The following is a 19,760-nucleotide window of genomic DNA, read 5'->3' on the forward strand; positions in this document are numbered from 1 at the left end:
ATTATCCGCAATAACAATTTCGACGCTGTAGGATGGCTTTCGCCAATTATGATACAAGCGAAAATCTTAATTCCTATTCACTTATAAATATGGTCACAATTCTCAAACAATCTTAACGATATCCGAATCTACCGATTCTTGGCCACAATCTCTCACTTCCATACATAATATCGTCCGCAACATATGAGTAATTGTCCTAGAAAGTCCAAAAATCGACACTTCCCACTACAGTCCCTCATAGTTACCTAAATTTTCATAATCAAATACAATTCAAAATTAAAATTAAGGGATCACCATACTTCCAATGTGATACAGTGACGCACCCAGACTTACAAAAAGCAAAAGTCGCACTTATCGGATCTATCTAAGCGCTCATCATAAGAGTTTATAGGAAACACTTGTGAAAGTTGCAAATCTCACTCTCGCAAGATCCCTCTTCAAAGGTTTGAAAGGAGCACCCATTCTGGCCATATCTGAGCCAGGCGTGGAGTCGCCATCCTCTAAGCCAATAATAAAGAAATAATGAATAACCGCCAATAAAAATAACATATATACAAGTATCACATAATAATAAGTCGTCAAGCCAGAAAATTCATATTAAGTTGCTTATCTTATCTAAGCACTAGTACCAACATAAAAATATTGTACAAATTGTGATATAAAATTAAAATCGCCTCTTATGTTATATCTACAGATAACAAGTAAGGAAGGGGTAAGTTCGGATGTAACCGAACATTTTATACTCTCGCAAAGTCAAATAGTATTCTCGTTTTAGATTTCTTTGTGGATCTTGCCGCCTTCTTCTTGTTGATCGATATTTTCGGTAAAAAGTCAACTATAGGCACTGGGGTCCACATACTCAGTACCTAGGGGCTTGAAAACTTTTGGTTCAATTTATATAATTTTTGGTCAAAAGGTGGCACACTTTAAATGTATTATTCATGCAAAGTTTTACGCCGATATAATCATTGTTGCTTGATTTGCGTACCGGAAAGTGAAAAAATCAGAATGGAATTTAAAATGATGTTATATGGGAAAAAGGCGTGGTTGTAATCCGATTTCGCCCATTTTCGTACTATAACATAGATATGTAATATAAGAAGAACATTATGTACCATAATTGGTTGAAATCGGTTATCCCAAGGTATGGGTTTTCACCTAAAAGTGGGCGGTGCCACGCCCACTATCTAATTTTAAACGTGGTTCCTATAAACTCATCCTATACCATCCCAGAGATAAAATTTAATGTCTCTGGTTTGTTTAGTGCTTGATTTATCGCGCTTTCAGTAGTTTTTAACAGTACCGTTATATGGAGAGTGGGCGGGGTTGTCACCCGATTTCACCCATTTCAACACCGTCGATAGAGATGCTAAAAGAATTTGTTTCCAGTGAGTTTTGTTATTATAGCTTCAGTGGTAAAGGAGATATGCACATTAAACTTATTAGGGGGAGGGACCACGCCCACTTTAAAAGTGTCTTGTTGTGGAGCTTAGTTATGGTAATTTATTTATTTTTTATTAATGGCGTTTTGTAGGCGTGGCAGTGGTCTGATTACGTCCATTTGCCATACCAACCGTCCTTCGGTACCAAAAAACATGTCTACCAGGTTTCATAAAGATATCTCAATTTTTACTCAAGGTACAGCTTGCACAGACGGAAGGACAGACGGACGGACGGACGGGCGGACAGACAGTCACCCAGATTTCAATTCGTCTCTTCATCCTGATCATTTATATATCTATAGACCTATATCTAACTCGATTAGTTATAGGTGATACAAACAACCGTTAGGTGAACAAAACTATTATACTCTGTAACAACACCTGAAGTAATATCCCGGGCTTTGAGCCTTGCTGGTTATTGCCTGGTTACAACTTTGAACTTCCCTATTTGTTTATTATTTGTTATTATACAAGTTTTGATATACTAAATTAAATTATTTGAACTAAATATTTGAAATAGACCTTCAAAATATACATTCCTTTTAAGGTATAAATCAAAGGCATCTGACTTAACATTCTCGATTCATATCGTTTAATTTCGCCTCTAGTTTTGAAATGTTATCATATTTTCTAGGGGACAGTTATACAATTTTCCATAATAATATACAAAATATGTATATTGTATACTTATCTAAATCCACGAAATAAAAATGTATGAAAATAACGTGTCTCATTTTCTGAAAAAAATTCAACGAATGAGTTAAGATCTATGATTAAAATTAGGTAGAACAATGCACAACTTTTCATATGGTCCAGTGACGCATAACATGGGTATGTAACCAGGTCTGCTTCAAAGCGTACCACATGTCACATCTTTACACCTCGCACCAAAAGGCTTAGTTTAAGTGTTAGAGTGAAGTAGTAGTGTTTCTGTGAGCTCTTGAAATACTCGCTTATCTCTTAGCTTTCTACAGCGGCAGCAATAAAATGATGTTAGAAACTTAGCGGGAGACTGGACCATATAATTGGATACTAAACCTAGACAATAAGATAAGTACAATCTGATTTATACAAAAAATTCATTTGCACTTACCTGCACCCCTTTTCCACCGCAAATTTGTATAATATAAATAAAATTCTAAATTTCCTCAAATGACAGTGAATCCAAAACGTATCGTCAATATTTTTTGCAAACTGGGAAAAATAATTAAAGAGCTAGAAAACATGATGTCTGGACAGAGACATATAAACCAAGCCATGCGCGATCTTGTAAGGTGCATAACTAGCTTGTATGACAGGGCAGAAAAGCCTGATAACCTTTCGAAAAGAGTTATGGTAGGGTAAGCGTCGCAACTATCCCTTATTCACAAAGATATTAATATACTAAAGAGACTACGTGAGACGTCAAGCTATTTACCACAAGCGAAAAAGCCTAAAAGCGGGAATGATAAAGCGCAGACAACATATAGTGGGGATACGAAAATTATTTAGAAACAGACAGCTCTGGAAATAAGCCCGCAGGCGAGAAATGGATGGACATGTTAGAAGAAGTAAGCCGATCGAGAAGAAAATTAAATCGAAACTAGACGATATTATCTCAACAAAAAAGGACAGAGCGTCGTATGCGGATATCCTTAGGGAAACAAAGTATAAAAATTATGCAAAAAACACGAAGCGTCACTCATACAATGCTTGTATAGCCTTTATATGTCTTTAAGACGCAATTTGTTCGTTAAAATGTACAACGCGTGTATAACAGAAGAGGTGTTCATCGAACCAGCGTTTGGTTCTATTCTCAAAACCAAAAAAACCAACTGAAGGATCTTCATCATATCGACCCTTATGTATGCTTGACACGATTGGTAAAGTGTACGAAAGCATAGTATGAAACCGTTTGGAGTTAGCAATCCAAAAAGCTGGCGGATTATCGGAAAGACAATACGGTTTTATAAATATGTGAAGAATGCGTTCAACTCAGAAAATTGGGCAAATACAATCAAAGCCCTGTACGAAATACGCGCTCCCCATTATGTTATAAATATTATAACAAGCTATTTCGAAAATAAGATAGTGTTATTCAACACGGACGAGGGCACTCAGAGTAACACTGTCTCGCGTGGAGTACCGCAGGGCTCAGTTTTAGGCCCACTACTATGGAACCTGATGTACGATGGAGGAAGTCTTGCTCATAAGCACCAGGAAAATGGAAGAGAGGATATCACTCATCATAAGGAAATGCGAGATTACTTCACAGCTGCAGCTGTGGTATCTGGGATGGCGTATACTTCTGGTAAAACAAATAAAATCTATAATGCCCTATCGAGAATGATGGCCAACAGAGGCTGTGTGTGTTTCAGTCGGAGGAGGAGCTGAACAAGATAAGTGCTTTGCTAGTATAAGTATTATAAGTAATATGTAGGGGTGATTACTTTAGAGGGATAAAATAGATATTAACGAATAAATAAACACTTCGCGATACTTTTTTAACACACCGTACCAGTCGAAGCTAAGTGCTACAAAACAAAAAAGCCATAAAGACATTTCATACACTAAATTTATTTTGGGTCGATTTTGCTGTGCATTTTCAGATAAAGGTGTCCATGCTAAGGTCTCCCATCCCAATGAACTCCTATGTGCTTATATTTGTAATGTACGAATGTGACAAATGAGATTTTACAATGACAAACCCTTTGGCGGAGCTCAAAGAGTCACCGAAAAACAAAGTGTGGACTTTACCAAAGAAGTTTCACCTGAGATTAGACAAAAGTATGCTCCCCAAAACATTAATTGGCAATTTATCCCCCCGGCTGTAAAAAGTTTTAAATCCCACTTCAAAAAATAGATGGAAAACAATAAATTTAATTATGAACAGACCAGATTACTGATTCGAGTGGATGCCGTTCTCAATTCGCGGCCACTCAAAACACTCGCGATATCCCTCAGATTTCACAGATCTAACTCCAAGGAACTTACTCAAAGGAGCACCTATTCTGGCCATACCTAAGCCAGGCGTGATGTGGCTATCCTTATTAAATCGATATGAAAAATTCACGATTTCAACCTCCCTTTTTTCTTCAAATATTATTAGTCAGTGACAATTTAAAGAAAAAAATAACAACGTAGAATCGTGAATGACATCTGAAACCTATTTGGGACACCCCAGGTAGTCGGCCGGCTTTTATTGTTCGGAGCCGAGCAGATGCTGTTCGAATGAGAAAGAAAAACTAAAGGTTATTTCTTTGTTTTCTATCGCGCACTAGATTCGAGCATTTTTTAGTATGTAACAGATTTAGGGTGGGATCAGACGTGCCTCATTTGGTGTTCTCTTGACAGGGAAAAATAAAGCTATGGAACAATTATCGAGAGCTGACTAAGTAAACATTACATATATTTTAATTACAATTTTGTATAATATAATTATAATTATTGACTACGTATATTGGAGAACACGACAGTGATTCGAGTAGGGTTTCTGATAGCGATGACGAACACTGGATTCCAGCAAATAGAGCTAGACGTCAAAATCAACAAGGTAATTTAGTGCGTGACGAACCAGAAGATTCTGAAGATACAGAATAAATCGCTGAAGAGAATTTCAGCAGTAGAAGAAGAAGTTGAGAGTAGCGAGAGTGAGGATGATGACAATGAAGTAGAAACAGCCTGAAGGTAGTAAAATATTTGTTCTTAGCAATGATTGAAATAATAATTCTTTTTCTTAAATAATTAATTAATGTTGTTATTATTATTTTAGGAAGAGAGTACGATCTGGGAGTTTTATTGCCAAAGATAAAAAAGTGTGGAACAAAACTCCACCAACTCAGCATTAGACCGCAGCTCATAATGTTGTACGCCAGCGGAGTGGGCCTAATCGCAGTACGGAAACGTTGTCAATTAGCGAGACTTTCAAAACAAATTTTACCTACGAAATGGTTGATATAATCGTCCGTCACACTAATAAAAAAGCTGAAACCATTTTCCAAGAGTACAATGCTATAATCCAAACTCACATCATCAATGGAAGCCCATTACGATACCCGCAATTTATTCGTTCTTCGGTATCTTGATTTGTACTGGAGCAAATAATTCGAATACAGGTCATATATTTGACATGTGGCACTCCGATTCCTATTTTTTGCGATTCGACGATGGTAATACTCAAAGTGAACGTAAAAAAGAAGACAAGGCAGCTCCAATTCGTGATGTGTGGACAATGTTGAATTCAAATTTAGCTCAGATGTACAAACCAACACCTAACTTGACCATTGATGAACAGCTTTACCCATACCGTGGCCGTACTGGATTTACTCAATATATTCCAGCTAAGTATGGTATAAAGATCTGGTGGATTTGTGATGCAGAAAACGCATATCCTTTGCAAGGGATTATGTACACTGGTAAAACAGATAATACTCGAGAAAAAAATCAGGGTGAAAGAGTAGTAAAAGAATTAAAGGCTCCGTACCGAGGTAGTGGTAGAAACTTCTTTACTACTGTACCAGTTGCTAAACATTTGTTGTCGTGGAATATTACCATTGTTGGCACACTAAAAAAGAATAAACCTTACATCCCTAGTGTTATGGGAGCGAATAAGACACGGGAGCAGTATTCGACAGTTTTTGGATTTCACGAAAAGGTTACCATTTGTTCCTACTTTCCTAAAAAAAATAAAGCTGTCATTCTAATATCTACAATGCATTCAGATATATCCGTTGATGATGACGCTAAACGAAAATCAGAAATAATAAATTTTTATAATAAATATAAAGCTGGAGTTGACACAATGGACCAAATGGTGCGGAGATACACCAGTCAACGACGATCTTCGAGATGGCCAATGGCAATGTTCTTCAACATGCTAGATATTTCTTCACTTGCGGCATATATAATTTATTATGAAAATAATAAAACTATTGTCAAAAAAATGACAGTACGTCGTCAATTTATGCGTAAACTAAGTGAAGAACTAGCATTGCCGATGATTGAACATCGCACGTCGAATCCACAAGTAATGCGCCACTTCTCAACAAAGATTGCCATTGAAAGTGTATTAGGTCATATACTGACGGAAACAGTCGTGATAAATCCTGGTCCAGAGACTCCAAAAGATAAAACCGGAAGGAAAAAAGTAACAGGATCTTGTCATGTCTGCAATGCTTTGCCAATAAGTAGACGGCGAAAGACACGTAAGGCCTGTGCCAATTGTCACCAACCTGTGTGTGACGAGCACTCAGTTAATCGTGTCCAATGTGTTCAATGTCATTATTTATAAAAAAAGTGTAATATTTCTTTATTTTTTTAATAAAATTTAGTTGCATGTATTAATAGAAATTGTATACAATTTTTTTCCTATGCTTTACACTGTGGTTGCTAATAGGGCGATGACTAGAGTTTAAGCTTATTTAAAAACAAATAAAAAAAAAATCAATTAAATGAACTCACAAATAGCTTTCTATTCTAATTAAAAACGACGATTTGAGAGCTTAAAATACACCGAGGTGTACTAACATAAGGGTTAAGCGACTCATAAGCTGATCATTCTCCTAGGTGGCCGGGATGGCTAAATGAGTCTTAGTACCCCCTACCGTAAAACACTGCCACACCTCATTCGCTACATCGACTTACATTCCACATTACTACACCACGCACTAACATGCACACAAATACAACAACCCCACGATCACACCACTCAGGAGGACATCACACGGTACACCACACCAAAAGTAGCAAAAGAGATCGACGGAGGATCCAGTTCCCTCTCTTTCGATTCAACAATGAGTACGGACGCATCGTTACGCCTTCACGTTGATCCAGATTATTCGAATTATTTTTTATTACCTTTATTTTAAACTTATTATGCGGCAAAGAGTCACCTTACGAAATAAAGTTAGATATATACTTATTGTACAATCGCTGAAATTACATCCCGGTATAAAAAGAAACGGTGAGTGTTGGTGAAATGTGTGAAAAATAAAATTTGTATTTATAACAATACATTTAATTTATTAGACTTCTAACTCTGAAAATCCACTTCCTATTTTTTTAAACAATAACAATATTTAATACCAATACAACTATTCAACTCATTAAGTCCTTTGTAGTGGGCCTCTGCCTGAGATCTTATTTCTTCGGCTACTGTATTTACCTTTAGATCGCGATTAATATCAGCATTTCTGATGTACCAGGGAGCCTTAAACAATACCCCTTAGCACTTTTTTTAGAAACGTTGAATAACCATACCATAGTTGCGTGCCATATGACCATATCGGCTTTATAATTTGTTTTTATAAAAGTAATTTGTTATGTGTGGGCAGCTTTGTTACCAATTTTTTTTTGACAATTTCAGGTTAAGTTCCGTCCGTTTCATCTTAATGTGCTCTGTCCAGCTAAATGCCAATATATTTGTCTGTATTGGCATATGGTATGCATACGTCAAAAAGACTTTAAGGGCGATGTGATTCGTTTGTTCCTAAAATTCACATGAACGACTTACCACCGTTTACTTTTATCATCCATTTCTTAGTCCATTTGACTATGGATTTTTTTGCATGCTGCAGATTTAGCGCAGCGTTTTCTGCTCTGTTTTTGACGCATAGATTTGCAATGTCATCAGCTAAAGTGTCTGTTTGGTGCTAACGGTAAGTTTATTGTACACAGAATTTACAAAAATTTACCTAAAACACTTCCTGTGATACGCCTGTTTAAATTTTTTTAGCTTGGAGAATTCTTTCCCTTTTTTTACCCGAAAAAATCTAGGGGTGCTATATGACTCCAGGAAAGTACAATGCAATACTCAAGCGGAAAAACATAATTTTAACTTTAGCTCTTTCACGCTCAAAAACACTACCCTAAAGAGTGCTTTAAATGACGAAGTCAAGTATTTTCATACTTTTATATACCTGGAGATGGAGCCATTTTGCTAACATGTTTTTAAACATTATGCTTGGGATGTTAATATTATATATAATACTTGCCGGTATAGCTATAAGGAATATTAGCGCATGATCCATCACTTCCCCTAAAGCTCCATTGATGAAAAGGACATTCGATATTATCTCCCTTTACTCGCCCACCAAGAGCCATATTTGCGCCAAGATGAGGACAATATGCATTCAATACGCTTACTTGCCCATCTATGCTGCGAAAAATAATAAAATGTTCTCCCAGGCAAGAAACATATCTTTTGCTCTCCGGTTTTAATAATGATGATTCCAAAATACAATACCAGCCATTGGGATACGGAGGAGGTAATTCCTTCAATCCAATCAAACGTGATCGACGAGTTCTTCCTATAAAGTCTGGGTTGTCAGACCCATACATTTTACAAGTGTTTGCAAATCTATTGGCTGTATATCTCTGAAAAGATTGAATAGAGTAATTGCTACTGATTATAGTAATTATTGCATGTATTAATTCTACATATTTATAATAGTAGCAAATAATAATTTTGTATATCTAAAGTAGTACACCTGTCATATTAACTAATATAATATTATTTTATAATATACTATTTCTTTCGCTCGAGTACGACAACGATCCTACCTTTATTTCTTTTTAAAACTTTGATTAATTGTATTCTCGCCGCCCCGTTCATCTACGTCCATTTTTTTAATAACTTCACCCCAATAAAAACGTCATAATTTTCATTAAATTCATTGTTTTAAGTGACATAGTGAAAATAAATGGAGAATAGTGGAATTATCCACAAAAATTAAACAAATATTTATACACTTTTGCAACATGTTGGTACAAAGTATAATAGTATGATAGATATAGGGTTATACAAGTATATACAAGGAGAGTTCCAAAGTAAACAGGACTTTAAAAAAAAAGACAGAACAAATGGTTTTATCGGCAAAATCAATTAATTTTATTCAAAATAGTCTCCTTCTGCTTTATACAGCTTTTTGCCGGGTCCAAAAGTATGTCGAACGAGTGTTTTAGCTCGTTGCCCGGTAAGGCCGCCAGTATGCCGGTGCAAGCCTTTTGAATGGCCTCCACGTCTGCATAACGCTTTCTTTTCATCGGCAAATGCAATTTTCCGAAAAGGTAGAAGTCGCACGGTGCCATATCAGGTGAATACGGTGAGTGATTAATTGTTAAAATGTGATTTTTGGTCAAATAATCGGCCACAAGCGGCGATCGATGAGACGGCGCATTATCGTGCAACAAACGCCAACTTCCATCTTCGTGATTCTTGGTAAAACTATAAGGATGTGGATGGACGTAATCCACGCGCACAAAACGCCATTGATCGAAAACGTACGGAAAAGTGCCATAACCAAGCTGAAAATTAAGATACAAAACTCTAATTTAGCTCAACGAATCACACACGAGGTTTGCAAACCATTACCAACTGGGCATCTCCCCGCCACCTAATAAGTTTAATGTATATATCATCCCAATTTGCACAGAACAAATGCTATAAACCCTTCTTAAGATAGTGTGCAAATAGATGAAATCGGATGTTAACGCCGCCCACTTCCCATATAAGGGTTTTATAAAAAGTTACTAAAAGTGCGATAAATCAATAGCTCATTGCCTCAGAGACATTAAATTTTACACACAGGATAGAACGAAAGAGGTTTATAGGAGCCGGCGTCTAAATTAGACAATGTTCGTGGCCCCTCCCACTCTTAGGTGAATCGCATATCAGGACCTGCTCGACCGATTTTAACTAAATTCGGTACATGACATTCTCCTGATATTCGTATATTACAGGGCGAAACTTTCCTTACAACACTACTTTAAATACCATCTAATTCTTTCACATTCCATTATACAAATAAAGCACTAATTAATGTAACGGGATACAACTTTGAAATAATAGTGCCGCCTTATGACCACAAATTGTTCAAATCAATTAACTGTTCAAGCCCCTAGGTACTGAATATGTAGAAACCACTGACTATAGTTGACCGAAAATATCGGGCAATGTATAATCGAAATGCGGAGAGAATCGTTTCCTTATAATAATATGTCTGAATGTCAAAACTGGGTTGAATTCTTTAGCACCCATATACCAAATAAAGTTTTTCGAGTTCCGTGTGACTTTATACCGCATAAGTAATTATATCGGTCACTATGTGACTTATAACAGTATATCATTGTGCGTAAAATGTATAAAATTGGGTGAAAATTTCACCTAGCCCCTATATAACTAATCTCACAATTTTCAAACATCCGCCTGACTTTACTCCATATCGATTGGTGGTGGTATGTGAGGTACTTTAATGAAAACCAGTGAGCATTTTTATTGTATGTGGTATTATCAAAAATAGATCAAATCGAGTCAATACTCCCCCAACTCTCATATACTACATACATGTATGATGCATTTCGTTTTTCCAACAATTATATGTCGTTCAGTGTGTAAGTTATTTATTTAAAAAATCGCTTGAAATAAGTTCTCAAGTATTCCTGAGTAATCAGCCCGTCCCTTTCTCTACCCTCAATATATTTCATACAATGATTTACGTCTTTTTACTTGACTTTTTTTGATTAAAATGTAATATTTTAATGAGATCCACTCCATCCTGTCCACTTATGGTTTTCTTAAAAATTATGTGGTTTAGCGCTGACTTAGAATGGAATTTGTCTAGACCTTGGTCTAAACCTATATTCTGATTCTCTGCTTGACGTTTTCCACATCAACTCAACATATTAAATTTATCCTCTCCGGTTGAGTAGGTATCACATGTATCTCATTTTAAAATGTTTTTAACATAATTTTAACTGACGCGAACTAAAATATAACAATAAAATTAAGTTAATGATCTTCAATATAAGTCAAGAAGGTTATAAATTTGATTGTAATTTATTCAAGATTTTTTCGAATAATGTAGCTAAATTCTTTCGCAACAGTTTTTAATATACTCGTAAATTTTTCCAGCACCTGGAAGCATTTGATTCTTGTAAGTTGCAAGAGTATAAAATGTTCGGTTACACCCGAACTCAGCAGTGAAAAGAGTCTATAAACAAAAGTAAGACGAAAAGAGGTGTCCTTTTTATATTCTAAATTTAAAAAAATGCACTGTGTTTGGGACATAAGAAGGTAAGTTTACTTACAATTTCGTGAAAGAAAAAAAGAAAACTACAAAAGAACAAGTAAGGAAGGGCTAAGTTCAGATGTAACCGAACATTTTATACTCTCGCAAAGTCAAATGGTATACTCATTTCAGATTTCTTTGTGGATTGGCTGATATTTTCGGTAGAAGGTCAACTATAGGCACTGGGGTCCACATATTTAGTACTTAGGGGCTTGAACAGTTTTGGTTCGATTTCGACAATTTTTTGGTCACAAGGTGGCATACATTAAACGTATTATTCACGCAAAGGTTTACCCCGATATAATCATTGTTGCTTGATATGCATAGTGGAAAGTGAAAGAATCAGATGGAATTGAAAATGGTGTTAAATGGAAATAGGCGTGGTTGTGGTCCGATTTAGCCCATTTTCGCAATATAACATAGAAATATGAAAAAAACGGTATGCACCAAATTTTGTTGAAATCGGTTAAGCAGATCCCAAGATATGGGTTTTCACCTAAAAGTGGGCTGTGCCACGCCCACTGTATAATTTTGAACGCGGCTCCTATAGAGTCATCTCATACCATCCTAAAGATAAAATGTAATGTCTCTGGCGTGTTTAGTGCTTGATTTATCGCGCTTTTAGTAGTTTTTAACAGTACCGTTATATGGGGAGTGGGCGGAGTTGCCACCCGATTTCAACTATTTTCACACCGTCAATAGAAGTGCTAAAAACATTTGCATCTAGTGAATTTTGTTGTTATAGCATTAGCGGTTTAGGAGATATGCACATTAAACCTATTAGAGGCGGGACCACGCCCACTTAAAAAAAAAAAGTTTTAACTGCAGATGCCTCTCTCTAATGTGATCCTGTGTACCAAATAACAGTCTTGTATCTTATTGCGGAGCTTAGTTATGGCAAGTTATTTGTTTTTGATTAATGGCGTTTTGTGGGCGTGGCAGTGGTCCGATTACGCCCATCTGCAACACCAACCGTCTCAGGGTACCGAGAAACATGTCTACCAAGTTTCATAAAGATATCTCAATTTTTAATCAAGTTAGAGCTTGCACGGACGGACAGACGGACGGACGGACGGACGGACGGACAGACAGTCACCCGGATTTCAACTCGTCTCTTCATCCTGATCATTTATATATATATAACCCTATATCTAACTCGATTAGTTTTAGGTGATACAAACAACCGTTAGGTGAACAAAACTATTATACTCTGTAGCAACAGGTTGCGAGAGTATAAAAACGAAAAGTATATATCTTAGTACATATAAGCTTAAATACATATTAACAGTGGTTAAATAAAATTACAACAACGGGCGCGAAATCAATAGATATACAAAACTAACACTAAGAATTAAAAATGTGCGCGCTCTAACTCAAACTAAGTGAAACAAAAGAAAAACAGTCAACATAAAGCTCGGGAATTAAATCAACCAAGCACGCAGAGAGGGGGACAGTAACGCACAAGAAAAACGCCGGAGAAAAAACAATTAAAACAAAGGAAAACAAGACAAACAACGTTGGACAATTTTTTTCAGCCAGTTCCATACTTACCAGCGGAAAATTATGATGATTGTGATCTTTAGATTAAAAGCATTTAAAACAAGTAAGGAAGGGTTAACTTCAGATGTAACCGAACATTTTATACTCTCGCAAAGTCAAATGGTAAACTCGTTTGAGATTTCTTTGTGGATTGACTGATATTTTCGGTAGAAGGTCAACTATAGGCACTGGGGTCCACATATTAAGTACTTAGGGGCTTGAACAGTTTTGGTTCGATTTAGACAATTTTTGGTCACAAGGTGGCATACTTTAAACGTATTATTCACGCAAAGTTTTACCCCGATATAATCATTGTTGCTTGATATACATAGTGAAAAGTGAAAGAATCAGATGGAATTGAAAATGGTGTTATATGGGAAATAGGCGTGGTTGTAGTCCGATTTCACCCATTTTCGCACTATAACATAGAAAAATGAAAATAACGTTATGTACCGAATGTTGTTGAAATTGGTTAAGCAGATCTCAAGATATAGGTTTTCACCTAAAAGTGGGCTGTACCACGTCCACTATCTAATTTTGAACGCGGTTCCTATAAAGTCATCTCATACCATCCCAGACATAAAATTTAATGTCTCTGGCGTGTTAAGTGCTTGATTTATCGCGCTTTTAGTAGTTTTTAACAGTACCCTTACATTGGGAGTGGGCGGGGTTGTCACCCGATTTCAACTATTTTCACACTGTAGGTAGAGGTTCTTAAAACATTTGCTTCCAGTGAATTTTGTTATTATAGCTTTAGCGGCTTAGGAGATATGCACATTAAACCTATTAGGGGCGGGACAACGCCCACTTAAAAAAAAATTTAAATGCAGATGCCCGTCCCTAATGTGATCCTGTGTACCAAATAACAGTCTTGTATCTTATTGCGGATCTTAGTTATGGCAATTTATTTGTTTTTGATTAATGGCGTTTTGTGGGCGTGGCAGTGGTCCGATTACGCCCATCTGTAATACCAACCTTCTCCCGGTACCAAGAAATATGTCTACCAAGTTTCATAAAGATTTCTAAATTTTGACTCAAGTTAGAGCTTGCACGGACGGACGGACGGACAGACAGTCACCCGGATTTCAACTCGTCTCTTCATCCTAATCATTTATATATATATATATATATAACCCTATATCTAACTCGATTAGTTTTAGGTGATACAAACAACCGTTAGGTGAACAAAACTATTATACTCTGTAGCAACAGGTTGCGAGAGTATAACGAGAAGAAGACACATACATTAGTATCCTTCCCAAAAACCCTTGGCGGAAAAAAGTGAGTCCATTCCAGTTAAATTTGAAAATAGAGGCATTTTATGCACATATGTACATATGTATGTTAATTTACAGTTTTAATATTTATTATTATTAATATTTCGGTGGAAATAAATAACCGAACCAAATAACTGAAAAAAAAATTTACGGTACCTGCCTTAGCTTATTTTGTGTCTCCAAACACAACCTTATATTTTTTCAAACCAAATTATTTTGCAAAGTGAAGTATTCCTATTTGCAATATTTCCAGCGATACCCCTTGGGCTAATAAAGCAACGTGCAGGATCACTTATAACATATAAACAAAGGTTAACAAACAGAAAAGCTCATACATATTACAGTAATACATACATGTATATGTGCATATACCTATAATGCAAATACCAAATAATTTAGGCTTTGAAATTTTGCCGCCAAAAATATATTAACCGCAAGTAACGTCCTTTCTATTTAACATGCATATGTGGCAATCACATATGCAACTCTGAAAGAGTTATTTATAAAGCAGATATGACAACATTCAACCTAGACTATCTGTCATGCTGACGTACCTCTATCTTCCCTTTTCATCACGCATCGTCCAGCTGTAAGCACGTCATCACTATTTTTGTATGTAATCACATTACACCATTTTCTGGAAAGTAAATAAATCGAACATTATTGTGGGCATCCCACATATTGGTGACCCCGACGCAAGCAAAAATGGCCGAAGAGGACGCGCTAAATCAGTTGGCAGAAAATTTGCAGCCTCGCAGCGTGGAAGTTGCTTAAATGTTCATAAAAATGCCACCATTCTGGCACGCAAAGCCAGAACTTTGGATCGCACCAGTGGAGTCGCAATTTAATGCCGCAGGGATAACGAGCGACAAGGCCAATTATCACACTGTCGTGTCCGCAATAGAAAGCAACGTGCTAGCACAAATAAGTGACATTATTCACAATCCACCGAACAACAGTACCCAACATGTACCCAACACTAAAAAATCGCTTAATTACGCAATTCGCAGACTCCGAGCAAAAACGTGTAAAGAAGCTACTACAAGAACAATAGCTTGGTTACATGCGCTCATCACAACTCTTGCGCGAGATGCGTAGTTAAGCAGACAGCGAAATAAACGACAACATACTCAAGTCTATTAGGATGCGTCGGTCCAAAATGCGACTAATAATTTCCATCAGCAACGATCCCCTGGACACAGTAGCTCTGCTCGCAGATAAAATAAGTGAGGTTAGCGACACACCACATGTACACGTGGTTGAAGCCCAACACACAGCCACACACGCGCAACTCAGCATCGAGCAAAAACTGGTTGAGATCACAAAAGAATTCGACTCGATAAAAGCTAACATAAATCGTCGATCTAGAAGTCGAATCAGGAACGGTGTTCCGTCACGCTCCGGCCCGCTAAACAACAGCTTGGGCGATTTGTGCTGGTACCACCTAATATTTGGTAACGAAGCTAAAAAATATCGCAGCCCCTGCACAAGAAAGTTAAACTAATTAGTCTGTCGTCAATGGCGGTCGACGACAGGCTCAACAACGCAAACCGCCGCTTAATAATTCGAGATAAGGTATCAGCAATGAAATTTCTCATCAACACGGGAGCCGAAATTAGCGTAATTCCACCGGCGCAACAACGACGTAGACATCCTGACAAAAGTAACTATATTCATAGTTGCCGACGTATCACAAGCCATCATCGGAGTTGATTTTTTTATCGAATTTTAACTTGTCGGTCAACCTAAGAGAACGGAAACTCATCGACGACATCACAAGCGTTAGCAAACATTGTTCAGTTCCAGCTAATAATGAAGTAGTATTGAATTTATCACACACTTACAAAAATCAACCGTTCCAGGATTTGCTGAGAGAATTCAAAGACACCACGGTAGAAAATTTCACGACCAATAAAACACAACACCTGGTCACACATCACATCGTCACCAAAGGGCCACCACTTGTCTCCAAACCGAGACGCTTATCACCTGAGAAACCAAAAGCAGCTAAAACCGAGATAAAATTCATGCTAGATGAAGGCATTTGTCGTACATCTCGCAGCCCATGGGCCAGCTAATTACACATGGCGAAAAAGAAAAACGGAGAGTGGAGGCCATGCGGGGATTTCAGGCGACTAAACGTTGTCACCGAATCGGACAGGTACCCCCTTCCACACTTGCACGACTTCACGCGCTCACTGCATGGTTGCAGAATTGTACCCACACTCGATCTGCGCCGGGCATATCCGCGAATACGATTTCGCCTGGCCATATCTCGATGACATTTTCATATCGTCGAAGGATATGAACCAACATCTGCAATTAGTGTTCGAAAAACTGCACGAGTACGGTTTAGTCATCAACCATTCGAAGTGTATACTAGGCCAGCCGCAAGTGAATTTCTTAGGTTTCAAGATAAACAGCAGTGGAATCTCACCACTAGAAGAAAAACGACACATCAACAGTAGCATGGAGGGACAAAGCAAAAGATGCATTCCAGCAGTGTAAAAACGATTTATGTAAAGCAACTTTACTCGCCTTTCCTAAACCCGGGGCTCAACTCAGTTTGACAGTGGATGCTTCTGGAACTGCTGTAGGTGCCGTATAACAACAATATGACAACGACCAGTGGCAACCACCAGGTTTTTATTCCGAACGCCTTACCGAAACACAAACGAGATACAGCACTTACGATCGTAAACTGTTAGCGGCGTAGAAAGAAGTGAAATATTTTCAGCATATGCTGGAAGACAGAGAATTTATCATCCTCACCGACCACAAGCCAAAAGTTAGATAAAGCATCACCGCGTCAAATATGGAGCATTTATCGCACAATTTACCACATTCGATACATCCCCGGAAAAGACAACATAATAGCAGATACAATATCACGACGCCATACATACTCCAAACACCATACACCATAGACATAGAAATCTTTTGTGATGTAAGCACCAGTAAAGCCCGACCATACCTAACTCCTTCATTTCGCAAAACAGCTTTCGACTCCATACACAACATGGCACACACCGGCGCCTCCAAAACCACAAAATTGATCGCGGAGAAGTTCGTGTGGCCTGGTCTCCGAAAAGATTGCCGTTTATGGTCCAGGCAGTGTATTTCATGCCAAAGAGCAAAAATACAATGCCACGACAGAGCACCCCTATAATAATAATGCAAATACCAAATAATTTAGGCTTTGAAATTTTGCCGCCAAAAATATATTAACCGCAAGTAACGTCCTTTCTATTTAACATGCATATGTGGCAATCACATATGCAACTCTGAAAGAGTTATTTATAAAGCAGATATGACAACATTCAACCTAGACTATCTGTCATGCTGACGTACCTCTATCTTCCCTTTTCATCACGCATCGTCCAGCTGTAAGCACGTCATCACTATTTTTGTATGTAATCACATTACACCATTTTCTGGAAAGTAAATAAATCGAACATTATTGTGGGCATCCCACATATTGGTGACCCCGACGCAAGCAAAAATGGCCGAAGAGGACGCGCTAAATCAGTTGGCAGAAAATTTGCAGCCTCGCAGCGTGGAAGTTGCTTAAATGTTCATAAAAATGCCACCATTCTGGCACGCAAAGCCAGAACTTTGGATCGCACCAGTGGAGTCGCAATTTAATGCCGCAGGGATAACGAGCGACAAGGCCAATTATCACACTGTCGTGTCCGCAATAGAAAGCAACGTGCTAGCACAAATAAGTGACATTATTCACAATCCACCGAACAACAGTACCCAACATGTACCCAACACTAAAAAATCGCTTAATTACGCAATTCGCAGACTCCGAGCAAAAACGTGTAAAGAAGCTACTACAAGAACAATAGCTTGGTTACATGCGCTCATCACAACTCTTGCGCGAGATGCGTAGTTAAGCAGACAGCGAAATAAACGACAACATACTCAAGTCTATTAGGATGCGTCGGTCCAAAATGCGACTAATAATTTCCATCAGCAACGATCCCCTGGACACAGTAGCTCTGCTCGCAGATAAAATAAGTGAGGTTAGCGACACACCACATGTACACGTGGTTGAAGCCCAACACACAGCCACACACGCGCAACTCAGCATCGAGCAAAAACTGGTTGAGATCACAAAAGAATTCGACTCGATAAAAGCTAACATAAATCGTCGATCTAGAAGTCGAATCAGGAACGGTGTTCCGTCACGCTCCGGCCCGCTAAACAACAGCTTGGGCGATTTGTGCTGGTACCACCTAATATTTGGTAACGAAGCTAAAAAATATCGCAGCCCCTGCACAAGAAAGTTAAACTAATTAGTCTGTCGTCAATGGCGGTCGACGACAGGCTCAACAACGCAAACCGCCGCTTAATAATTCGAGATAAGGTATCAGCAATGAAATTTCTCATCAACACGGGAGCCGAAATTAGCGTAATTCCACCGGCGCAACAACGACGTAGACATCCTGACAAAAGTAACTATATTCATAGTTGCCGACGTATCACAAGCCATCATCGGAGTTGATTTTTTTATCGAATTTTAACTTGTCGGTCAACCTAAGAGAACGGAAACTCATCGACGACATCACAAGCGTTAGCAAACATTGTTCAGTTCCAGCTAATAATGAAGTAGTATTGAATTTATCACACACTTACAAAAATCAACCGTTCCAGGATTTGCTGAGAGAATTCAAAGACACCACGGTAGAAAATTTCACGACCAATAAAACACAACACCTGGTCACACATCACATCGTCACCAAAGGGCCACCACTTGTCTCCAAACCGAGACGCTTATCACCTGAGAAACCAAAAGCAGCTAAAACCGAGATAAAATTCATGCTAGATGAAGGCATTTGTCGTACATCTCGCAGCCCATGGGCCAGCTAATTACACATGGCGAAAAAGAAAAACGGAGAGTGGAGGCCATGCGGGGATTTCAGGCGACTAAACGTTGTCACCGAATCGGACAGGTACCCCCTTCCACACTTGCACGACTTCACGCGCTCACTGCATGGTTGCAGAATTGTACCCACACTCGATCTGCGCCGGGCATATCCGCGAATACGATTTCGCCTGGCCATATCTCGATGACATTTTCATATCGTCGAAGGATATGAACCAACATCTGCAATTAGTGTTCGAAAAACTGCACGAGTACGGTTTAGTCATCAACCATTCGAAGTGTATACTAGGCCAGCCGCAAGTGAATTTCTTAGGTTTCAAGATAAACAGCAGTGGAATCTCACCACTAGAAGAAAAACGACACATCAACAGTAGCATGGAGGGACAAAGCAAAAGATGCATTCCAGCAGTGTAAAAACGATTTATGTAAAGCAACTTTACTCGCCTTTCCTAAACCCGGGGCTCAACTCAGTTTGACAGTGGATGCTTCTGGAACTGCTGTAGGTGCCGTATAACAACAATATGACAACGACCAGTGGCAACCACCAGGTTTTTATTCCGAACGC

At 38.2% G+C, this 19,760-nt stretch overlaps 1 protein-coding gene across 2 annotated transcripts in view; it reads right to left on the reverse strand.

Moving 5' to 3' along the window:
* The window catches only part of nvd (cholesterol 7-desaturase nvd), a 410,950-nt gene that overhangs the window by 235,898 nt on the left and 155,292 nt on the right, over window positions 1-19,760 (reverse strand). For both annotated transcript variants that reach the window (XM_070112982.1, XM_070112983.1), the window contains exon 3: window positions 8,414-8,795. In XM_070112982.1, the coding sequence (XP_069969083.1) occupies window positions 8,414-8,795 (382 nt within the window). The remainder of the gene's footprint in view (window positions 1-8,413; window positions 8,796-19,760) is intronic.

This window comes from Bactrocera oleae, chromosome 2 (assembly GCF_042242935.1).
Source record: "Bactrocera oleae isolate idBacOlea1 chromosome 2, idBacOlea1, whole genome shotgun sequence".
Lineage (NCBI taxonomy): Eukaryota > Metazoa > Arthropoda > Insecta > Diptera > Tephritidae > Bactrocera > Bactrocera oleae.